Below are 24,735 nucleotides of genomic sequence, written 5' to 3'. Positions count from 1 at the left end.
CCTGCTCTTTTAGAGGAAAATCCTGCTCTTTTAACAGGAAACCCTGCTACTCTAAGAGGAACATCCTGCTATTTTAAAAGGAAAATCCTTCTGATTTAACAGGAAACCCTGCTCCTCTAAAGAGGAAAATCCTGCTCATCTAAAGAGGAAAATCCTGCTCTTTTAAAAGGAAAATCCTGCTCTTTTAAGAGGAAAATCCTGCACCTCTAAGAGGAAGGTCCTGCTCCTCTAAAAGGAAAATCCTGGTTTTTTAAAAGGAAAACCCTGCTACTCCAAGAGGAAAATCCTGCTGTTGTAGAGGAAGGTCCTGCTCTTTTAAAAGGAAAATCCTGTTCCTCTAGAGGAAAATCTTGCCCTTTTAACAGGAAACCCCTGCTCCTCTAAGAGGACAATCCCTCCTTGGAGCCCCGGGCCGGTGCTCACCGCGGTGCCGCCGCAGACGTCGCGCGCGCGCCCCTCGGGAGCGGCCCCCGGCTCCTTGTCCGCCGCATCCCGGCTTTCCCCGGAGCCATCCTGCAGGGAAAGGCTCTCGGGACAGCTGGTGGAGGAAGGCTCCTCCTCCTCCCCGCAGGGCAGCTCCCCCGAGGACGAGGACACCGTGCTGTCCACGGCTCCGGGAGCTCCGTCCGCGTCCGTCTGGGAATCGGCGGGGAACGCCTGCGGATCCCCCTTGTCCGCCTGGGAAGCGCCCTGGGAAGGGGCGCTGGGATCCAGGGAGCTGCTGGGGGTCTGGTCAGGATCCGAGCCCGAGTCCGCAGGACACGTCTCGAAGCCGAAGCAGTCCTGGCTGTCGTCGCTGAGCTCCAGGAAGCCGCCGGAGCTGTTGATGGAGACGAATTTCTTGGGATTGATGTGCTCCACCACCTTCCTGGAGCTGCTGAGGAGCTTGCTGGGCTTCCTGTAGAACAGGGCCACCCACATGTGCAGGATCAGCTTCATCCCCTCCACATCGTCGGGAAGGGCGGGATCCCAGGGCCTGCGGAGGGAAGCACAGGGAGGGTGAAGCAGCTTCAGCCTCCTCCCTGCAGCTCCAGGGATTCATCCCTGGAGTCCATCCCTGGGAATTTATCCCAAAGATTCATCCCTGGAGTTCATCCCTGTGAATTTATCCCAGAAAATTCACCCCTGGAGTTCATCCCTAGAGTTCATCCCTGGAGTACATCCCCGGAAATTTATCCCAGGGAATTCATACCCGGAGTTCATCCCTGTGAATTTATCCCAAGGATTCATCCCTGGAGTTCATCCCAGGGAATTCATCCCTGGAGTTCATCCCTAGAGTTCATCCCTGGAGTTCATCCCTGGAGCTCATCCCTAGAGTTCATCTCTAGAGTTCATCCCTGGAGTTCATCCCTGGAGTTCATCCCTGGGAATTCATCCCTGGAGTTCATCCCTGGAGTTCATCCCTGGAGTTCATCCCTATGAATTTATCCCAGGGAATTCATCCCTGGAGTTCATCCCTGTGAATTTATCCCAGGGAATTCACCCCTGGAGTTCATCCCTGGGAATTTATCCCAAGGATTCATTCCTGGAGTTCATCCCTGTGAATTTATCCCAGGGAATTCATCCCTGGAGTTCATCCCTGGGAATTCATCCCTGGCTCCCTGCAGGGCTCAGCCCCAAGGCAGAGGGGGCACAGATTTGGGCTGGATGCAGATTCCAGCTTTTTTAAGGAAAAAATAAGAAGAGAGGAAATCTAAGCTCCAAAGGAGGGATGGAGGACTTGGGCTGGTGGCTTTAGGTGCCAATTCCAGCTGCAGAGCCACGGGAATTCATGGAATTCCTGGGGTGGGAAGGGATCTTAAAGAGCACCCAGAGCCACCCCTGCCATGGCAGGGACACCTCCCACTGGCCCAGGCTGCTCCAGCCTGGTCTTGGAGATTCCAGGGATCCAGGGATTCCCTGGCAATTCCATTCCAGGCAGGAATTCCTTCCCAAGATCCCATCCAGCCCTGCCCTCTGGCAGTGGGAGCCATTCCCTGTGTCCTGTCCCTCTGTCCCTTGTCCCCAGTCCCTCTGCAGCTCTCCTGGAGCCCCTTCAGGCCCTGGAATGTGCTGGAAGCTCTCCCTGGAGCCTTCCCTTCTCCAGGCTAGGAATTCCCAGCTTTCCCATCCTGGCTCCAGAGGGGCTCCAGCCCTGGAGCAGATCCATGGATTCCTCTGGATTTGCTCCAGCAGCTCCAGGTCCTGCTGTGTCCCCGGGGCTGGGGCAGCTCTGCAGGTGGGGTCCCACCTGGGAGGAGCAGAATTCCCGCCTTTCCTGGGATCAGCCCAGGACCAGGATGGATTCTTTGGCTCCTGCACACGAGCCCGGCTCACATCCACCCCCAAATCCTTCCTTTTTTATTTTTCCCAAGCAAAACACCCCAGAGCACGGAGAAACCAAACCAAACCAAAGGAAACCAAACCAAAGGAAACCAAACCAAAGGAAACCAAACCAAGCCAAACCAAACCAAACCAAACCAAACCAAACCAAACCAAACCAAACCAAACCAAACCAAACCAAACCAAACCAAACCAAACCAAACCAAACCAAACCAAACCAACCAAACCAAACCAAAGGAAACCAAACCAAACCAAACCAAACCAAACCAAACCAAACCAAACCAACCAAACCAAACCAAACCAAACCAAAGGAAACCAAACCAAACCCAACTAACCCAACCCAACCCAACCCAACCCAACCCAACCCAACCCAACCCAACCCAACCCAACCAAACCAAACCAAACCAAACCAAACCAAACTCAACTAACCCAACCCAACCAAACCCAACCCAACCCAACCCAACCAAACCAAACCAAACCAAACCAAACCAAACCAAACCAAACCAAACCAAACCAAACCAAATCAACCCAAATCAACCCAAACCCAACCCAACGCAACCCAACCCAACCCAACCCTATTCCCGAATTCCCGGGGCCGCTCCGAGGCCGACTCACCCGTGCAGGGCGCGGATGACGGTTTTCTCCAGGGGGTCGTTGGTGTACCTGCTGTCCAGGTGGAACGGGTACTCCCCTTCCCAGCGCCGCGTGATCCTCAGGGAATTCCCGCAGGCGCTCACCGCGCGGCTCCTGGGGAACTCCTCCTTCCTCCTGGCAGCGCCGGCGCCGCGCGCCGGCTCCGAGGCGCCGCCGTGGTGCCGGAACGGCAGCACCTTCCCCACCAGAGGAGCCGCCGGGGCGCTGCCTCGGGAAGGAGCCGGGTTGGGATTCCCTTTGGGATTCCCTTTGGGATTCCCTTTGGGGTCCGGGGGGCTCTGGGGGTCGTCGGGCATGGGGGAGGCGTAGGAGTGCTCGTCGGAGATCAGGCAGTGCTTGCCGGCCTCGGGAGGCGCCTGCAGCGCGCCGGGGGCGGCGTTCCCGCTGCTCCCGCCGGGAATTCCCGAGGTTTCCTTGGGAGGAGCAGGGCTGGGATCTGTTTGCTCAGGATGGGGCTGGCCTGGGGGGGCCCCGCTGTCCGAGGGGGGTTTGTCCTCCTGCCTCTCCTGCCTGTGGTATCCGTGGTCGGGAGGCAGGCGTGGGGATTTGGGGCTGGAATCCAGCAGGATGATCCCGGAATCCTTGGGAATCAGGGCAGGGATGCAGGAGCCCAGGGCCAGGTCGGCCAGCAGGTTCAAGGCGTGGGAGTCGCTGTTGGGTCCTTGCAGGGCAAAGCCAAGGCTGGGAATTCCAATGGAGTAAATCTCACTCCTTGGGATCACTGTTCCGCTGGGAATTCCGATGGAGTAAATCTCATTCCGTGGGATTTGTGCTCCACTGGGAATTCCGATGGGACAAATCTGATTCCTCGGGATTGCTGCTCCACTGGCAATTCCAATGGAGTAAATCTCATTCCTTGGCATTCCAGTTCCACTGGCAATTCCAATGGGACAAATCTCATTCCTTGGCATTCCTGCTCCATTGGCAATTCCAATGGGACAAATCACATTCCCTGGGATTGCTGTTCCACTGGCAATTCCAATGGGACAAATCTCATTCCTTGGGATTTGTGTTCCACTGGCAATTCCAATGGGATGGATCTCATTCCTTGGGGTTCCTGCTCCATTGGGAATTCCAATGGGATGACTCTCATTCCTTGGGATCAGTGTTCCACTGGCAATTCCAATGGGATGACTCTCGTTCCTTGAGGTTCCTGTTCCACTGGCAATTCCAATGGGACAAATCTCATTCCTTGGGATTTGTGTTCCACTGGCAATTCCAATGGGATGGATCTCATTCCTTGGGGTTCCTGCTCCATTGGCAATTCCAATGGGATGGATCTCATTCCTTGAGGTTCCTGCTCCATTGGGAATTCCCACAGGATGACTCTCATTCCTTGGGATCGCTGTTACACTGGGAATTCCCACAGGATGATTCTCGTTCCTTGGGATCGCTGTTCCGCTGGGAATTCCAATGGGATGACTCTGGTTCCTTGGGGTTCCGGATCCCTGGGATTGGGATTTGGATTTGGATTGGGATGAGGCTGAACTGGGGAGGTCCCGGGGCGGCTCCTTCGACCCTGAGGGAGGGAAACAAAGGGAAAAAAGGAATGAAAAAGGGAAAAAAAGGCATTTGAGAAGGGAAAATCAACCAAGGAGGGGTTTGACGCAGGTTTTCAGGGAAAAAAGGTTTTTCCAAGATGGATTTCCCACAATTTATAAAACATCTCTGTGGTCATGCAGGTCATGGATACCAGGAAATGATCCGGAGTTGGGAATTCGATTTATTCAGGAATAAATTTATCTCAGGAATAAAAAGGATCCAGTGTCAACAAAACCCATTTCAAAACAACCTGGAAAAAATTTTAGTTTTCCTTAATCCTTTTTATTCTGCTTTGATTTTCCTCGAAGTTTGAGTATTTGGGATTTCTCCCCATGGATTCCATGTTGTTCTTGCAATAATTTGGGGACAAAAACCCCAAAAAAGCTCTGGGAATTCTGTTCCAGAATTTCTGGAAATGGAATTCTGTGTGAATTGCTAGAAACAGAATTCTTTGGGAACTTCTAAATGTAGAATTCTCTGGGAATTCTATGCCAGAACTCCTGGAAATAGAACTCTCTGGGAATTTGCTGGAAATGGAATTCTCTGGGAATTTTTGAATGTAGAACTCTCCAGGAATTCTATTCCAGAAATTTCTGGAAATGGACTTCTCTAGGAATTGCTGAAAACAGAATTCTCTGGGAATTCTATTCCAGAAATTTCTGGAAATGGAATCCTCTGGGAATTTCTCAATGTAGAATTCCCTGGGATTTCTAATCCAGAAATTTCTGGAAATGGAATTCTCTGGGAATTTCTCAACGTAGAACTCTCTGGGAATTCTATTCCAGAAGTTCTGGGAATGGAATTCTCTGGGAATTTTTAAATGTAGAACTCTCTAGGAATTCTACTCCAGAATTTCTGGAAATGGAATTCTCTGGTAATTTCTCAATGTAGAATTCCCTGGGATTTCTAATCCAGAAATTTCTGGAAATGGAATTCTCTGGGAATTCCTGAATGTGGAATTCTCTGGGATTTCCACTCCACATTCTCCCAATATTTGACATTTCCCCTTTCCCATTCCCGAGCCATTTCCTGCTCCATCCCCAGCTTTCCAAGGAATGTTCCCCTCATGGAACAAACATTAAAAAAGTTTTATTTATTTGTTGTTATTTCACCTCTCTCCCCGCTCTGCTCCCGCCGCTTCCCCGCCGCTCCGTTCTCCCCGTTTTTCCGTGTCCTGTTCTTCCCGGCTTTCCTGGCCTCGGGCTTTTCCAGGGATTTTGGCCTCTTTGCCTCCCCATTGGGCGCGGCGCCTTTTCCCTGTGCCTGGTGCACGATCTCTGCCGCCAGCACCTCCGCGCCTGGAAAGGAGGAGCCGCCTCAGCCCCGGAATTCCCGGGAAATTCCTGGGAAATCCAGTGGGATACAGGCAGGGATGGGAAGGGGTTCTGTGGGTTTGCTCCTCGTTATCCTGATTAACTGGGAATAAATTAATTAGCTGACCTGCTAAGGAATTGGCAAAGCAAGGAGCTTGGTGCCAGGCAGCTTCCCTGGGATAATTCCTGGGATTTTACTGGGATGCTCCAGGCACTCGGGAAGTTCCTGGATGGTTCTCAGTGAACCCCGAACCTCAGAGAACTCTCTGGGAATTCTGTTCCAGAATTTCTGGAAATAGAATTCTTGGGGAATTGTTGAAAATAGAATTCTTTGGGAATTTCTGAAAATGGAATTCACTGGGAATTCGATTCCAGAATTTTTGGAAATAGAATTCTTTGGAATTGCTGAAAAGAGAATTTTGGGGGAATTCCGTTCCAGAATTGCTGGAAATGGGATTTCTGGGAATTTCTGAAAACAGAGTTCTCTGGGATTTCTATTCCAGAATTTTTGGAAACAAAGTTCTCTGGTAATTGCTGAAAGTGGAATTCACTGGGAATCCTACTCCAGAATTTCTGGAAATACAATTAATTCTCTGGAAATTTCAGGAAATAAAATTCTCTGGGAATTTGTGAAAACAGAATCCTCTTGGAATTCCATTCCAGAATTTCTGGAAATGAGATTCTCTGGGAATTGCTGAAAAGAGAATTCTCTGGGAATTCTATTCCAGAATTTTTGGAAATAGAATTCTTTGGGAATAGCTGAAAATAGAATCCTCTGGGAATTCTATTCCAGAATTTCTGGAAACAAAGTTCTCTGGGAACTGCTGAAAATGGAATTCTCTGGGAATTCTACTCCAGAATTAGAATCCTCTGGGAATTTGTGAAAACAGAATTCTCTGGCAATTCCATTCACGATTTCTGGAAATGGGATTCTCTGGGAATTGCTGGAAACAGATTTCTCATGGAATCCCACCCCAGCATTTCTGGGCTCTGTTCCACTCTCCCGGCTGGATGAGCAGGATGAATCCCATCCCGCCCATCCCGTTTTCCTCACCCCTTTTCCTGCCGTGGGGCAGCCTCAGCTTGGCCAGTTTGAGCATGGGCTCGCTCCCGGCTCCTCCGGGCTCGCTCCCGGCTCCTCCGGGCTCGCTCCCGGCTCCTCCGGGCTCGCTCCTGGCTCCAGGCTCGCTCCCGGCTCCTCCGGGAGATCCCGAATTGTTGATTTTCTTCCTGGCCCCCTCCCTGCCCCTGCTCTCCTCCGCCCCCGGATCCGCCGGTGCCTTCAACGGAGAGAGGCTTTTCCCGAGGATCCTGCTGGATTTCCTCCGGCTCTCCCGGCCCCAGGGCTTGGTGGGAGAGGTGACGCTCTTAGAGAAGCTGTCCAGGAAGGGATCGGGAGGAGAGGAGGAGGAGGAGGAGGAGGAATTCCCGGGATCAGCTCCCGGGTTTCTGCTCAGCCACCCCAGCGCCGCCGACATTCCCAAGGTGTATCCGCCGGGATCGGCCAGGTAACGCCGCAGCCGCGCCAGCGCCTGCTCCGAGGCTCCTTGGGAGGGATGAGCCCCCTCATCCCGGCCTGGGGGAGGATCGGGAATGCTTTTCCCAGGAGAGTTTTGCCGGAGTTTGGCGAATTCCTGGAGGTGCTCCCTGAGGCCGGCGCTGCCCGCGGCGCTCCCGGCGTCGGCCGCTTTCCGCAGGGCGTAGCGCAGCCCCGGCACCACCGAGGCGATTTTTAAGGAGAGGGAATTCCTGGCGCTGCCTCCCTTCCTGGCCTTCGGATCCTGCTTTCCAGCTGGGAAAGGAAAAGGATAATTATTGTCAAGCCCATCAGGAAAGGATTGAATTCCCTAAATCGCTTGGGAAATATCGGAGGGAGAAGCTCCAAAAAAAATCTCAGCCCTGGGGGAAATGTCCTGGTGTGATGGTGAAGGGAACAAAGAATTCCCTGTGGGACACAAAGAGGTGATTCCAACTGCCATCCCTTAAAAAATCATCATTTGTCACTCTCATCTCCTGAAAAATCATCATTTGTCCCCTAAAAAAGAACGTATTTGTCACAGCCATCCCTTAAAAGAGTCATTAATTGTCACTGCCATTCCTCAAAAGGTCACCAATTGTCACTGCTGTCCCCTAAAGCCAGCATTTGTCCCTGCCATCCCTGGCAGTCCTGTCCCTGCCATCACGCGCAGGGCAGCGCCTGCCTTAGGCCAGCCTAGAGCTGCAGAATTCCTGTCCCAGTCCCAGGCTGGCCCTGGCAGTGCCTGGAGCTCTCCCAGGGATTTTTCCAGGGGTTTTTCCAGGGATTTTTCCACAGATTTTCCAGGGATTTTTCCAGGGGTTTTTCCAGGCTGCAGCAGGGCTGGGGCAGGGGCAGCTCCTACCTGGGGGGCTCAGGGCCCGCGGGGACGGGAACAGGAACAGCGCCAGCAGCGACACCGCCTCCGGGGCAGCCGGGGGAGCTTCCACATCCTGGGGATCCTTGGGATCCTTGGAATCCTTGAGATCCTTGGGATCCTTGGAATCCTTGAGATCCTTGGGCTTCTGGGGATCCTTGGGCTTCTGGGGATCCTTGGGCTCCTTTACACCCTTGGGACCCTTGGGATCCTTGGGCTCCTTGGGACCCTTGGGATCCTTGAGACCCTTGAGATCTTTGGGCTCCTGGGGATCCTTTGCATCCTTGGGCTCTAGACCTGCAAAAAAAGCCAGGTTTAAGTTCAGAAACCAGGTTTAGTTTGAGAGACCAGGTCTGGGTTCAAAACCCAGGTCTGGGTTCAGAAACCAGGTTTAGTTTGAGAAATCAGGTTTAGGTTTAGGTTGAGAAATTAGATTTAGTTTCAGAAACCAGGTTTGGGTTCAGAAACCAGGTTCAATCTAAGCAACCAGGTTTAGGTTAACAAAACAGGTTTAGGTTAGGAAACCAGGTTTAGTTTAAGGAACAAAGTTTAGGTTAAGAAATCAGGTCTGGGTTCAAAACCAGGTTTAGTTTGAGAAACCAGGTTTGGCTTGAGAAGTGAGGTTTTGGTTCAGAAACCAGATTTTGGTTCAAAAACAGGTTTAGTTTGATAAACCAGGTTTTGGTTCAGAAACCAGGTTCAGTTTAAGAAACTAGCTTTGGGTTCAAAAACCAGGTTTGGTTTGAGAAACCAGATTTGGGTTAAGGAACAAGGTTTGGGTTAACAAACCTGGTTTAGTTTGAGAAATCAGGTTTTGCTTAAGAAGCCAGGTTTTAGTTCAAAAACCAGGATCAGTTTAAGAAACCAGGATCAGTTTAAGAAACCAGGTTCAGTTTAAAAAACCAGCTTTGGGTTCCAAAACCAGGTTTAGTTTGAGAAACCAGATTTAGGTTAAGGAACAAAGTTCGGGTTAAGAAACCAGGTTCAGTTTAAACCAGGTTTAGTTTGAGAAACCAGGTTCAGTTTAAGTAACCAGGTCCAGTTTAAGAAACCAGGTTTAGTTTGAGAAACCAGGTTCAGTTGAGGTTTCCAAACCCCCAAAACCCAGCAGGAATCCAGCCCGGCCCAGCCCAGCCCAGCCCAGCCCAGCCCGGCCCAGCCCAGCCCAGCCCAGCCCAGCCCAGCCCAGCCCAGCCCAGCCTTACCATCCTCTCGTGCCAGGGCTGAGGACGTGAGCAGGATGAGAACTCCCTGATCCTGTAAATATTTGATGATCGCCTGGAAAAACAGAGGGAAAAGGAATCAAACTCTGCTCCCTCCGTGCCCCTCGTGCCAGCCGGGATCTGGGACCAAAAACCTTCCTTGTTCCAGCCTCAAAATCCCTAAAATAAGGAAATATCCTCATCAAGCTGGCAGGAATTAATGAAGATTATTAATCCATCCCATGCAGGAATTGCAGCCCAAAGGTTTTTCCCGGCATTCCAGGGGAAAACACAGAATTCCCAAGATCCCACCCAAATTTCCCCTTTTCCAAGCTGAAGCCATTCCCTGTGTCCTGTCCCTCTGTCCCTTGTCCCCAGCCCCTCTGCAGCTCTCCTGGAGCCCCTCCAGGCCCTGGAATGTGCTGGAAGCTCTCCCTGGATCCTTCCCTTCTCCAGGGAACATTCCCAATTTTCCAGCCTTCCCCTCTCCAGGGGAACATTCCCAATTTTCCAGCCTTCTCCTCTCCAGGAGAACATTCCCAATTTTCCAGCCTTCTCCTCTCCAGGGGAACATTCCCAATTTTCCAGCCTTCTCCTCTCCAGGGGAACATTCCAAATTTTCCAGCCTTCCCCTCTCCAGGGGAACATTCCCGATTTTCCAGCCTTCCCTCTGCCCATCCTGCCTGAGGAGCAGGAAGGAGCAGCAGCTCTGGCGGGGCAGAGAAACCCCTCAGGAGTTCCAGGGCTGAAGGGAACTTTTCAATTCCAGCATTCCCACATTCCCCACTTTTCCAGGGAATCATTCACTGCCTTTCCCCCTCAGCTGAGGGACCCAGGGACAAAGTTCAGGGGCTGCAGTTGGAGGTGCAGAAATTTCTCTGCAGCTCCCGTGGACAGCTGGAAATCCAAAGTTTCCTGTGAGGATTTCTGAGCCTTGATCCCATCAGACACCTCCTCCCTCCGACTGGAAATGCTGCAATTCCCAAATTAATGCCTCTCATGATCATTCCTGCTTTTTTTGCAAGGCTGGATCATCCTGATATTGATCACTGGGAGTTCCTGGAGTGGTTTTCCAGTTTCCTGCAGCTTCCAGGCCAGGCTCTGGCTGCTGCTGGGCTTGGAAATGAAGATTCCAACCAAGATTCCAGCTCAGAGGGAGGGGAGGGTGATCCCAGCCCTGGGTTTAAATCCCTGGATTTCCAGGGAGCAGGGAATGGGAGAGGGAAGTGGGAACAGCAAAGCCAAACCCCAAATCCCAGCAGGAAGGGATTGCTGTGGGTTTATCCTGGAGACACCAGGCTCATACGTGCTGGAAAAAACAGAATATAAAAAGAGATCCCAAGGAAAATCCTCCAGAAACAATTCCCAGTTCATCTTCAGGTGATAAAGAATAAATGTTTGAGAGCCACAAAGCAGGAAAAGACCATTTAAAGCAGGAAAATCCGTTCCATTTGGCATTAGTTGTGGATAATGTCACCAAAATTCCATTTTAAGGCCGCTTTTCTCCCAGACAAACACTCACCAAGTCCTTTTCCTTCAGCTTTTCCAGCAGCAGATCCATTCTGGATTGATCCTTATTGGATATTTCCACCTCATAGAGACTGGAGTAAACACCCTGAAAGCAGACTGAAGGGAAAAAATCCGGATTTGGTGTGGGAATGGTGCTTTTCCCATGAATTCTGAATTCTCCATCCCAGCAGGATGGAGGGGAATTGGTGGAAGCTCTGGGAATTGGAATATTTCACGCCCACCTTCCTTCCCAGTGTAATTTTTTTTCCCAAATGCAGCTTCTGGCAGCTTTTTCCTCAGGTCAGCCAATCCCATCACGTGCCTGATGTCCAGGTTGGGAGGCCTGAGGGGATAAAGCACCAAAATTTCAGGATTGGGAATTCATGGAATTAAAAGAAGCTCTGGAGAAGGTGCAGCTTGCTCAGCGCTTGGATAATTAGAGGATGCTGATGGCAAATCCTGAAAATCCTCCAATGCCAGCCCCTGGGAATGTTTAAAGCCAGGCTTGGAGCAATCTGATTTAGCAGGAGGTGTCTAAATTAAAATTAAATTGTTTGAAAGCTCCAGGATTTTATCTCCTCCCCCCACACCTTCCTGACTGTGCCAACATTCCAGAGCAAGGGAATGAGGAGGGAAAGACAAAACCAGGTTCAGCTGGAGAAACCAGGACTTGGTAAGAACCCAGGCCTGGGTTAAGAAACCAGGTTTGGGTTAAGAAATCAGGATTTGGTTAAGAAACCAGGTTCAGTTTGAGAAACCAGGCTTTGGTTAAGAAACAAAGATTTAAGAAACCAAGTTCAGTTTGAGAAACCAAGATTTAGTTAAGAGATCAAGTTTGGGTTAAGCAACCAAGTTTGGGTTAAGAAATCAGGATTTGGTTGTGAAACCAGGTTCAGTTTTAGAAATCAGGCTTAGTTTAAGAAACCAGATTTAGTTTGAGAAGCCAGGATTTGGTTAAGAAACAAAATTTTGGTTAAGAAGAACCAGGATTTGGTTGAGAAACCAGGTTTAGTTTGAGAAATCAGGATTTGATTAAGAAACCAAATTTGGGTTAAGAAAAAGGATTTGGTTGAGAAACCAGGTTCAGTTTTAGGAATCAGGCTTAGTTTAAGAAACCAGATTTAGTTTGAGAAACCAGGCTTTGGTTAAGAGATGAAGTTTGGGTTAAGAAACAAGGATTTGGTTGAGAAATCAGGATTTGGTTAAGAAACCAGATTTAGTTTGAGAAGCCAGGATTTGGTTAAGAAACAAAATTTGGGTTAAGAAGAACCAGGATTTGGTTGAGAAACCAGGTTTAGTTTGAGAAATCAGGATTTGATTAAGAAACCAGGTTTGGATTCAGAAACCAGGATTTGGTTGAGAAACCAGGTTCAGTTTTAGGAATCAGGCTTAGTTTAAGAAACCAGGTTTAGTCTGAGAAACCAGGTTTTGGTTAAGAAACCAAATTTGTGTAAAGAAAAAAGGATTTGGTTGAGAAACCAGGTTTAGTTTAAGAAACCAGGTTTTATTTGAGAAGCCAGGATTTAGTTAAGAGATCAAGTTTGGCTTAAGAAACAAGGATTTGGTTGAGAAACCAGTTTGTGAAACCAGGTTCAGTTTGTGAAACCAGGTTCAGTTTGTGAAACCAAGATTTGGTTAAGAGATCAAGTTTGGGTTAGGAAACCAGGTTTGGGTTAGGAAACAAGGATTTGGTTGTGAAACCAGGTTCAGTTTGAGAAACCAACACCCCAAAATTCTCCCAGGAGGAAGAAGAAAAGCAAACTCACAGCTGGGCAGGGATGGTGCAGCTGTGGGGGTTCCTCAGGGCGATGGTGCAGAGCAGCTGGCCCTGGATGGAGAGCTGGCCCCTCCATGGGCAGGGCAGGGCTGCAGGAAAGGGAAAATAAACCAAATAAAAGCAGGAGAGGAAAAAGAGATCCAAAAATCCGTGGATAAACCCAACCCCAAAGTCAAAACACAGCTGGTCTTACCTTGGTGGGTCTGCTCCGCTCTGGAGGGAAAAAAAGAAATAAAAAAAGGAAATATTGAGAGATGGGAAAAGGAATCAAAAGGAATAAAAAGGAATAAAAAGGGAATAAAAAGGGATAAAAAGGGAATAAAAAGGGAATAAAAAGGAATAAAAAGGAATAAAAAGGAATAAGGAATAAAAAGGGAATAAAAAGGAATAAAAAGGAATAAAAAGGGAATAAAAAGGCAATAAAAAGGAATAAAAAGGGAATAAAAAGGGAATAAAAAGGGAATAAAAAGGAATAAAAAGGAATAAAAAGGGAATAAAAAGGAATGAAAAGGGAATAAAAACGAATAAAAAGGAAATAAAAAGGAATAAAAAGGAATAAAAAGGGAATCAAAAGGGAATAAAAAGGAATAAAAAGGGAATAAAAAGGAATAAAAAGGAATCAAAAGGGAATAAAAAGGGAACAAAAAGGAATAAAAAGGGAATAAAAAGGGAATAAAAAGGAATAAAAAGGAATCAAAAGGGAATAAAAAGGAATAAAAAGGAATAAAAAGGAATAAAAAGGGAATAAAAAGGAATAAAAAGGAATAAAAAGGGAATAAAAAGGGAATAAAAAGGAATAAAAAGGAATAAAAAGGAATAAAAAGGAAATAAAAAGGGAATAAAAAGGAATAAAAAGGGAATAAAAAGGAATAAAAAGGGAATAAAAAGGAATAAAAACAAATAAAAAGGAATAAAAAGGGAATAAAAAGGGAATAAAAAGCAATAAAAAGGGAATAAAAAAGGAATAAAAAGGAATCAAAAGGAAATAAAAAGGGAATAAAAAGGAATAAAAAGGGAATAAAAAAGGAATAAAAAGGAATCAAAAGGAAATAAAAAGGGAATAAAAAGGAATCAAAAGGGAATAAAAAAGGAATAAAAAGGGAATAAAAAGGAATAAAAAGGGAATAAAAAGGAATAAAAAGGGAATAAAAAGGAATAAAAAGGAATAAAAAGGAAATAAAAAGGAATAAAAAGGGAATAAAAAGGGAATTAAAAGGGAATCAAAAGGGAATAAAAAGGAATGAAAAGGAATAAAAAGGGAATAAAAAGGAATGAAAAGGAATAAAAAGGAGTATTTGGGGATGGGCAGAGGGAAGGGAAGGGCTGGGTTGGGGTTTGCTCACAGGCTGTGTGTGGCCAGCGCTGGCATCTCCTGGGGCTGGCTGTAGTGGCAGGACAGGAAGATGTAGGGACAGACCTGCCGGGGCCGCTCGGCCGCGCCGCCGCCGCTCAGCTCGTACACGTAGTACTGGAAAATTCCAGAAAAAACATGGAATGCTGGCCTGGAGCACAGCTGGGTGCTCTGCCAGCAGCTGGGGCAGGGCTCTTTATCCCTTCCAGGACCTATCCCTGATAACTCTGGGGGTATCTTCTGTTCATGGGCCAGCTAGGGCTGTGTTCTTTATCCCTTCCAGGACCTGTCCCTGATAACTCTGGGGATATCTTCTGTTAATGGGCCAGCTAGGGCTGTGTTCTTTATCCCTTCCAGGACCTATCCCTGATAACTCTGGGGGATCTCTTCTGTTCATGGGCCAGCTGAGGCTGTGCTCTTTATCCCTTCCAGGACCTATCCCTGATAACTCTGGGGGTATCTTCTGTTAATGGGCCAGCTGGGGCTGGGTTCTTTATCCCTTCCAGGACCTATCCCTCATAATTCTGGGAGATATCTTCTGTTCAAACCAGCTGGGGATGTGTTTTCTTTATCCCTTCCAGGACCTATCCCTGATAGCTCTGGGGATATCTTCTGTTCAAACCAGCTGGGGATGTGTTTTCTTTATCCCTTCCAGGACCTATCCCTCACAACTCTGGGGGATATCTTCTGTTCAAACCAGCTGGGGCCGGGCTCTTTATCCCTTCCAGGACCTGTCCCTGATAACTCTGGGGGATATCTTCTGTTAATGGGCCAGCTGGGGCCGGGCTCTTTATCCCTTCCAGGACCCACGGTCCCTGCAGGGCAATCTCCTGTGCATCAAATCTCTGTTCTTGCATTGTTTATGTATTTTCTTTATTGATTCTCATGGGATAAATCTCTCTTACTGCAGGTGAATTTCTTTTTCATTTCTTTTTCATTTGTTTTGCATTTGTTCTTCAAATTCAACAGGGAGAAAAGGGAATTTCTGTGGTTTCCCAGATTTTCACAAAATTAAAATTAACATTAAAAGGAAATTTCCAGTGGATTCCCTGATTTTCACAAAATTAAAATTAAATTAAAAGAAAATTTCCAGTGGATTCTCTGATTTACACAAAATTAAATTAAAAGAGAATTTCTAATGGATTCCCTGATTTTCGCAAAATCCAAAGAATAAATCATCATTAAAATGGAATTCCCAGTGGATTCCCAGATTTTCACAAAATCCAAAGAATAAATCACCATTAAAAGGGAATTTCCAGTGGATTCTCTGATTTACACAAAATTAAATTAAAAGAGAATTTCTAATGGATTCCCAGATTTTCACAAAATTAAAATTAAATTAAAAGGGAATTTCCAATGGATTCCCTGATTTTCACAAAATCCAAATAATAAATCATCATTAAAACGGAATTCCCAGTGGATTCCCTTATTTACACAAAATTAAATTAAATTAAAAGGAAATTTCCAGTGGATTCCCAGATTTTCACAAAATTAAATTAAATTAAAGGGGAATTTTCAGTGCATTCTTTGATTTACACAAAATTAAATTAAAAGAGAATTTCTAATGGATTTCCTGATTTTCACAAAATTCAACAAATAAATCACCATTAAAAGGGAATTTCCAGTGGATTCTCAGATTTTCACTAAATTAAAATTAAATTAACAAGGATTTTTCCAATGGATTCCCAGATTTTCACTAAATTAAAATTAAATTAACAGGGAATTTCCAGCCGATTCCCAGATCCACACAAAATCCAACTAATAAATCATCATTAAAAGGGAATTTCCAATGGATTCTCATATTTGCACAAAATTAAAATGAAATTAAAAGGGAATTCCCAATGGGAATTCATAAAATTAAATTAAAAGGGATTTTCCAGCGGATTCCCAGATTTTCACAAAATTAAAATTAAATTAAAAGGGAATTCCCAATGGGAATTCATAAAATTAAATTAAAAGGGATTTTCCAGCGGATTCCCAGATTTTCACAAAATTAAAATTAAATTAAAAGGGAATTCCCAATGGGAATTCATAAAATTAAATTAAAAGGGATTTTCCAGCAGATTCCCAGATTTTCACAAAATTAAATTAAATTAAATTAAAAGGGAATTTCCAGTGGATTCTCTGATTTACACAAAATTAAATTAAAAGAATTCCGGAACCGCGGTAATTCCGATTTACGAATTTCCGATTTTTTTTACGTTTATCAATGAATACATTTACACATTTATAAATGTATATTTTTTTTCTATTTTGGGGGTTTATAATTTCCATTTCAGGGGGATTTTGGGGTACCTGGCTGGCCCTGCTGGGGCCGTGCAGGGACACGTGGCAGTCGTAGCCCGGCGAGGGGCACACGGGGCTGCTCGAGGAGCTCTCGGCCACGGCTCGGACCTTCCCCTGCAGGAAAAATTCCATAAAAAAGGGAAAAAAAGGGAATTTAATTTCCCCAGGAATGGGATTTGGGGGGTGGGAAGGGGAGGGAGGGGGGGGTGGTGGGATGGGAATTCTCAGGGGCAGGGGGGTGGGAGCAGCTGCAGAGAAAAGAGGGAAATAATCCTTCAAATCTCCCAAAATTCCTGAAAATTCAAGGAAAAATTGGAATCTGGAGTTGGATTTTACATCCCATCAGAATTAAGAGAAGCAAAATCTCCTTTAAAGAGGAATTTCCAGTGTCAGGAGTTTGGGATTGGCTCCAGAGAGAAGGAGGAAAGGGAAAAAAAATCCCTCAATCCTCCCAAAATTCCTGAAAATCCAAGGAAAAATTGGAATTTGGAGTTGGATTTTACATCCCACCAAAATGATGGCAGCAAAATCTCCTTTAAAGAGGAATTTCCAGTATCAGGAGTGGAATTTTGGGATCAGCTCCAGAGAGAAGGAATCAGAGCAGGAATGGGGGAAAAAATTCCTCAAACCTCCCAAATTTCCAGAAAATCCAAGGAATATTTGGAGTCTGGAGTTTGGTTTTACACCTCAACAGAATTATGGGGAGCAAATTCTCCTTCAAACAGAAATTTCCAGGGTTGTGATTTTGGGATCAGCTCCAGAGAAAAAGGGGAAAAAAATCCCTCAAACCTCCCAAAATTCCTGAAAATCCGAGGAAAAATTGGAATTTGGAGTTGGATTTTACATCCCACCAAAATCAGAATTATGGGCAGCAAAATCTCCTTCAAACAGAAATTTCCAATGTCAGGGGTTGTGGTTTGGAATCAGCTCCAGAGAAAAAGGGGAAAAAAAATCCCTCAAACCTCCCAAAATTCCTGAAAATCCAAGGAAAAATTGGAATCTGGAGTTTGGTTTCACACCTCAACATAATCAGAATTATGGGCAGCAAAATCTCCTTCAAAGAGGAATTTCCAATGTCAGGAGTTTGGGATTGGCTCCAGGGAGAAGGAATCAGAGCAGGAATGGGGAAAAAAATTCCTCAAACTTCCCAAAATTCCTGAAAATTCAAGGAAAAATTGGAATTTGGAGTTGGATTTTATAAACCACTAAAATAATGGGCAGCAAAATTTCCTTTAAAGGAAATTTCCAATGTCAGGAGTTTGGGATCAGCTCCAGGGAGAAGGAATCAGAGCAGGAATGGGGAAAAATCCCTCGAACTTCCCAAAATTCCTGAGAATCCAAGGAAAAATTGGAATTTGGAGTTGGATTTTACATCCCACCAAAATCAGAAATATGGGCAGCAAAATCTCCTTTAAAGAGGAATTTCCAGGGTCAGGAGTTTGGGATCAGTTCCAGAGAAAAAGGGGAAAAAAATCCCTCAAACTTCCCAAAATTCCTAAAAAATCAGAGGAAAAATTGGAATTTGGAGTTGGATTTTACATCCCACCAAAATCAGAAATATGGGCAGCAAAATCTCCTTTAAAGAGGAATTTCCAGGGTCAGGAGTTTGGGATCAGTTCCAGAGAAAAAGGGGAAAAAAATCCCTCAAACTTCCCAAAATTCCTAAAAAATCAGAGGAAAAATTGGAATTTGGAGTTGGATTTTATATCCCACCAAAATCAGAATTATGGGCACCAAAATCTCCAAAGAAGAATTTCCAGTGTCAGAGGGTTGGGGTTGGGATCAGCTCCAGAGAAAAAAGGGAAAAAATCCTTCAAATCTCCCAAAATTCCTGAGAATCCAAGGAAAAATTGGAATTTGGAGTTGGATTTTATATCCCACCAAAATGATAGGCAGCAAAATCTCCTTTAAATGGGAATTTCCAGTCTCAGGAGTTTGGGATTGGCTGCAGAGAGAAGGAATCAGAGCAGGAATGGGGAAAAAATTCCTCAAACTTCCCAAAATTCCTGAAAATTCAAGTAAAAATTGGAATTTGGAGCTGGATTTTACATCCCATCAGAATTAAGAGGAGCAAAATCTCTTTAAAGGAAATTTCCAATGTCAGAGGGTTGGGATCAGCTCCAGAGAGAAGGAGGAAAGGGAAAAAATCCCTCAAACCTCCCAAAATTCCTGAAAATCCAAGGAAAAATTGGAATTTGGAGCTGGATTTTATATCCCACCAAAATCAGAATTATGGGCAGCAAAATCTCCTTTAAAGAGAAATTTCCAGGGTCGGGAGTTTGGGATCAGCTCAAGAGAAAAAGGGGAAAAAAATCCCTCAAACCTCCCAAAATTCCTGAAAATCCGAGGAAAAATTGGAATTTGGATTGGATTTTCCACCCCCCAGGGATGGATAATAAAGGATTTTACCTTAATGAGTTTACAAATGACGATATATCCCGATTTTCCGTGGTGCCAAGGCCTGGGCTGGAGGCAGTCGGGATATCTGGAAATGTAAACCCCTGGGAAAAGGGAAAAAATGGGAATTATTCAACATTAGGAGAGGTTATTCCCAAAAAAACTCTGGAATTCTGGATTATTTCCCCTTTTTTTTTGGTTCTTTGGTCGTGATTTTTGTTTGGAGGGAGGAACAGGGGAAGGGATGGGAAATGTTCAGTGCATTCCATTGGAAATATTCCCAGGAAATGGGAAATATTCCCAGGAAATGAGAAATATTCCCAGGGAAGGAGGAATATTCCCAAAAAATGTGAAATATTCCCCCAAAAAATTCAGTTATTGGGTGATAAAAAAAAATCTGGGTTTTTTTTCCCAGAATTTCCGGGATTTTTTTTCTAGAATTTCTGGGGAATTTTTTCCAGAATTTCTGGTAGTTTATCCCAGGATTTCTGGGGTTTTTTTCCAGAATTTCTGGGAGCTTTTTCTAGAATTTCTGGGGTTTTTTTCTAGAATTTCTTGGAATTATTTCCAGAATTTCTGGGATTTTTTTTTCCCTAGAATTTGTGGGATTTTTTCTACAATTTCTGGGAATTTTTCCCAAAAATTCTGGGAATATTTTCCAGAATTTCTGGGAATTTTTCCCAGAATTTCTGGGAATATTTTCCAGAATTTCTGGGAACTTTTCTAGAATTTCTGGGAGATTTTTTTTTAATTTCTGGGATTTTTTTCTAGAATTTCTTGGAATTATTTCCAGAATTTCTGGGATTTTTTCCCCGCCCTAGAATTAGTGGGATTTTTTTCTAGAATTTCTGGGAGTTTTCTCCAGAATTTCTGGGAATTTTTTTCCAGAATTCCTGAGATTTTTTTTCTACAATTTCTGGGATTTCCCCCCAAAATTTCTGGGATTTTTTTTCTAGAATTTCTGGGACTTTTTTTTTCTAGAATTTCTGGGAATCTTTCCCAGAATTTCTGGGAGTTTTTTCCAAGATTTCTGGGAATTTTTTCCAGAATTTCTGGGAATTTTTTTTCTAGAATTTCTGGGAGTTTCTATCTAGAATTTCTGGGAATTTTTTCAGAATTTCTGGGAATTTTTTTTACAATTTCTGGGAATTTTCGCAGGATTTCTGGGTGTTTTTTCCAGAATTTTTGGGAATGTTTTCCTAGAATTTCTGGGAATTTTGCCCAGATTTTCTGGGAATTTTCCCCAGAATTTTTGGGGGTTTTTCCCAGGATTTATGAGAATTTTTTCCAGAATTCCTGAGAATATTTTTCTACAATTTCTGGGATTTCCCCCAAAATTTTCTGGATTTTTTTTTTCCTAGAATTTCTGGGACTTTTTTTTCTAGAATTTCTGGGAATCTTTCCCAGAATTTCTGGGAGTTTTTTCCAAGATTTCTGGGAATGTTTTCCAGAATTTTTGGGATCCTTTTCTATAATTTCTGGGAATTTTTTCTACAATTTCTGGGATTTTTTTCCCAGAATGTCTGGGGGTTTTCCCCAGATTTCTGGGAATTTTTTTCCAGGATTTCTGGGGGTTTCCCCCAGAATTTCTGGGATCTCTTTCTAGAATTTCTGGGATTTTCTTTTTTCTTTTTTTCTTGAATTTCTGGAGGTTTTTCCCAGGATTTCTGGGGGTTTGTCCCAGAATTTCTGGGAATTTTTCCAGAATCTCTGGGAATTTTTCCCAGAATTTCTGGGAGATTTTTTTAATTTCTGGGATTTTTTTCCCTAGAATTTGTGGGATTTTTTTCTACAATTTCTGGGAATTTTTCCCAGAATTTCTGGGAATATTGTCCAGAATTTCTGGGAATATTTTCTAGAATTTCTGGCAGTTTTTCCCAGAATTTCTGGGATTTTTCCCAGGATTTCTGGGAATTTTTTCCAGAATTTCTGGGAGCTTTTTCTAGAATTTCTGAGAGTTTCTTTCTAGAATTTCTGGGAATTTTTTCTACAGTTTCTGGGAATTTTTCCCAGAATTTCTGGGAATTTTTTCAGAATTTCTGGGAATTTTTTTTACAATTTCTGGGAATTTTCGCAGGATTTCTGGGGTTTTTGCCAGGATTTCTGGGAATTTTTCCAGAATTTCTGGGATTTTTTTCCTAGAATTTCTGGGAATCTTTCCCAGAATTTCTGGGAATTTTTTCTACAATTTCTGGGATTTTTTCCCAGAATGTCTGGGGGTTTTCCCCAGAATTTCTGGGATCTTTTTCTAGAATTTCTGGGATTTTTTTTTTCTTTTTTTCTAGAATTTCTCGTGTTTTGTCCCAGAATTTCTGGGAGTTTTTCCCAGGATATCTGGGAGTTTTTCCCAGGATTTCTGGGAATTTTTTCCAGGATTTCTGGGGTTTTTTTCCAGAATTTCTGGGAATTTTTTTCTGGAATTTCTGGGGGTTTTTTCCCACAATTTCTGGGGGTTTTTCCCAGAATTTCTGGGACTTTCCGCCAGTATTTCTGGGATTTTTTTCTGTAATTTCTGGGCATTTTCCTCAGAATCTCTGGGAATTTTTCCCAGAATTTCTGGGAATTTTCCCCAGAATTTCTGGGAATTTTCCCAGGATTTCTGGGTTTTACCTTTGGCAGGGTCCCCCAGGGTGGAAGTGCTGCTGCTGTTCACGCGGAGGCCGCTCTGACAAACCTTCCTTGCCTACAAGGGAACACAAAAAATTCAATTTTCCTGCTTTTTTCCAGGATTAGGGAATAAAAATCTGTCCCACCACGGCTGGAAAAACGCCTGAACGTGGTTTAAGTCAATATCTGTGCCTTGCAATCCCAAAAAATTGAGGTGGAGGGAAAATGAAACAGGAAAAATCACCAGGGAGAAAAGGGAATTCCAGTGGGTTCCCAGATTTTCACAAAATTAAAATTAAATTCAAAGTGAATTTCCAGTGGGTTCCCAGATTTTCAAAAATTAAAAATAAATTAAAAGGGAATTTCAAGTGTATTCCCAGATTTGCACAAAATTAAAATTAAATGAAAAGGGAATTTCCAGTGAATGCACAGATTTTCACAAAATTAAAATAAATTAGAAGTAAATTTCCAATGGATTCCCTGATTTTCATAAAATTAACATTAAAAGGGAATTCCCAGTGGATTCCCTGATTTTCACAAAATCCAATCAATAAATCATTACTAAAAGAGAATTCCCAATGCATTTCCTGATTTTCATTAAATTAAAATTAAATTAAAAGAGAATTTCCAGTGGATTCCCAGATTTTCACAAATTAAATTAAATTAAAAGGGAATTTCCAATGGATTCCCAGATTTTCACAAAATTAAAAAAAATTAAAATGGAATTCCCAATGGATTCCCAAATTTTCACAAAATTAAAATTAACATTAAAATGGAATTTCCAGTGTGTTCCCTGATTCTGACAAAATCAAATTAAAAGAGAATTCCCAGGTTTTCACTAAATCCAAAGACCAAATCATCATTAAAAGGGAATTTCCAGTGGATTCCCAGATTTTCACAAAATTAAAATCCCTTTTTTCCACTGAAATCCATCCCTAAAATTGGATTTTTTTAAGATCCCTTCCAACATAAACCTTCCTGTGATCCCAGAATTTTTAGATCCTATTTAATGCAAAGAATTCCACTGGCACAAAGGAAAATTCCTTTATTTCTAATCAAATCCATCCCTAAAACCCTTCAGGAGCCAAAGAATTCCAAAAAATTCTCGTGGCACAAAGGAAAACTCCTTTTTTTCCCATCAAATCCATCCCTAAAATTGGATTTTTTTAGGATCCCTTCCAACATAAACCCTTGTGTGATCCCAGAATTTTCAGATCCTATTTAATCCAAAGAATTCCACTGGCACAAAGGAAAACTCCTTTATTTTCCAATCAAATCCATTCCTAAAACCATTCAGGAGCCAAAGAATTCCAAAAAATTCTCGTGGCACAAAGGAAAACTCCTTTTTTTCCAATCAAATCCATCCCTAAAACCCTTCAGGAGCCAAAGAATTCCAAAAAATTTCACTGATACAAAGGAAAATTCCTTTTTTCCCATCAAATCCATCCCTAAAATTGGATTTTTTTAAGATCCCTTCCGAAGCAAACCTTCCTGTGATCCCAGAATTTTTAGATCCTATTTAATCCAAAGAATTCCACTGGCAGAAGGGAAAATTCCTTTTTATCCAATCACATCCATCCCTAAAAATCCTTAAAATTGGATTTTTTTAGGATTCCTTCCAACATAAACCTTCCTGTGATCCCAGAATTTTTAGATCCTAATCCAAAGAATTCCAAATAATTCCACTGGCACAGATGAAAACTCCTTTATTTCCAATAAAACCCATCCCTAAAAATCCCTAAAATTGGATTTTTTTAAGATCCCTTCCAACATAAACCCATCTGTGATCCCAGAATTTTTAGATCCTATTTCATCCAAAGAATTCCAAGGCTCTGATCCCAAATTTGAGTGGGAAAATCCCAATTCCTGTTACCTCCTCCATATTTTTCCAATCCCTGAAATCCAGGGGCCAAAGAATTCCAAAAAATTCCTTTCCAAAAAAAGGAAAACTCCTTTTTTCCCAATCAAATTCATCCCTAAAATTGGATTTTTTTAGGATCCCTTCCAACATAAACCCTCCTGTGATCCTAGAATTTTTAGATCCTATTTAATCCAAAGAATTCCAAACAATTTCACTGGCACAAAGGAAAACCTTCTTTTTTCCAATCAAACCCACCCCTAAAACCCTTCAGGAGCCAAAGAATTCCAAAGAATTTCACTGACACAACGGAAAACTTCTTTTTTCCTATCAAATCCATCCCTAAAATTAGATTTTTTTTAAGATCCCTTCCAACATAAACCCTTGTGTGATCCCAGAATTTTTAGATCCTATTTAATCCAAAGAATTCCACTGGCACAAAGGAAAACTCCTTTATTTTCCAATCAAATCCATTCCTAAAACCATTCAGGAGCCAAAGAATTCCAAAAAATTCTCGTGGCACAAAGGAAAACTCCTTTTTTTCCCACTCAAATCCATCCCTAAAACTGGATTTTTTTAGGATCCCTTCCAACATAAACCTTCCTGTGATCCCAGAATTTTTAGATCCTATTTAATCCAAATAACTCCACTAGCACAGATGAAAACTCCTTTATTTCCAATGAAATCCATCCCTAAAACCCTTCAGGAGCCAAAGAATTCCAAAAAATTCTCGTGGCACAAAGGAAAACTCCTTTTTTTCCCACTCAAATCCATCCCTAAAATTGGATTTTTTTAGGATCCCTTCCAACATAAACCCATCTGTGATCCCAGAATTTTTAGATCCTATTTAATCCAAAGAATTCCAAACAATTCTCGTGGCACAAAGGAAAACTCCTTTTTTTCCCATCAAATCCATCCCTAAAACCCTTCAGGAGCCAAAGAATTCCAAATAATTCTACTGGCACAAAGGAAAATTCCTTTTTTTCCACTCAAATCCATCCCTAAAACTGGATATTTTTTTAATCCCTTCCAAAGTAAACCCTCCTGTGATCCCAGAATTTTTAGAACCTATTTAATCCAAAGAATTCCAAATAACTCCACCGGCACAAAGGAAAACTCCTTTTTTTCCCATCAAATCCATCCCTAAAATTGGATTTTTTTAGGATCCCTTCCAACATAAACCCTCCTGTGATCCCAGAATTTTTAATCCTATTTAATCCCCAGAATTCCGAGGCTCTGCTCCCAAATTTGGTTTCAAATCCCAATTCCTGTTACCTCCTCCTCCTTGTCGAAGAGCAGGAAGGCGAAGCTCTCCCGCAGCTCCTCCTGGCTGTACCCGGCCGCTGCCTTGGCCCGGGCAAACGCCCGGAGCTGCAAAATCCAGAGGAAATTTGGGATCAGGGGAGGCGGATTGGGAAAATATTGGGGGAGGAAAGGAAGCTGGAGGTGATTCCAGAAAGTTCCGGGGGTTAAGGGAAGTTGGAGCAGGGTGGGGTTTGGAAAGGGTTTGGGGTGAGGGAAGAA

At 43.7% G+C, this 24,735-nt stretch overlaps 1 protein-coding gene across 3 annotated transcripts in view; it reads right to left on the bottom strand.

Moving 5' to 3' along the window:
- TASOR2 (transcription activation suppressor family member 2) overlaps window positions 1-24,735 on the bottom strand; it is a 50,092-nt gene that overhangs the window by 13,288 nt on the left and 12,069 nt on the right. For all 3 annotated transcript variants that reach the window (XM_063397142.1, XM_063397144.1, XM_063397145.1), the window contains exons 3-17: window positions 24,487-24,582; window positions 21,357-21,429; window positions 18,759-18,850; window positions 16,359-16,463; window positions 14,056-14,180; window positions 12,906-12,925; window positions 12,702-12,801; window positions 11,178-11,278; window positions 10,949-11,052; window positions 9,430-9,502; window positions 8,213-8,521; window positions 6,886-7,623; window positions 5,631-5,816; window positions 2,938-4,495; window positions 424-976 (exon numbers count right to left, since the gene is read on the bottom strand). In XM_063397142.1, the coding sequence (XP_063253212.1) occupies window positions 424-976; window positions 2,938-4,495; window positions 5,631-5,816; window positions 6,886-7,623; window positions 8,213-8,521; window positions 9,430-9,502; window positions 10,949-11,052; window positions 11,178-11,278; window positions 12,702-12,801; window positions 12,906-12,925; window positions 14,056-14,180; window positions 16,359-16,463; window positions 18,759-18,850; window positions 21,357-21,429; window positions 24,487-24,582 (4,233 nt within the window). The remainder of the gene's footprint in view (window positions 1-423; window positions 977-2,937; window positions 4,496-5,630; window positions 5,817-6,885; window positions 7,624-8,212; window positions 8,522-9,429; window positions 9,503-10,948; window positions 11,053-11,177; window positions 11,279-12,701; window positions 12,802-12,905; window positions 12,926-14,055; window positions 14,181-16,358; window positions 16,464-18,758; window positions 18,851-21,356; window positions 21,430-24,486; window positions 24,583-24,735) is intronic.

Source organism: Prinia subflava, chromosome 4 (assembly GCF_021018805.1).
Source record: "Prinia subflava isolate CZ2003 ecotype Zambia chromosome 4, Cam_Psub_1.2, whole genome shotgun sequence".
In the NCBI taxonomy this organism is placed as follows: Eukaryota; Metazoa; Chordata; class Aves; order Passeriformes; family Cisticolidae; genus Prinia; species Prinia subflava.
The sequence above is the reverse complement of the archived record's forward strand: the minus strand, read 5'-3'. Positions and strand labels throughout refer to the sequence as shown.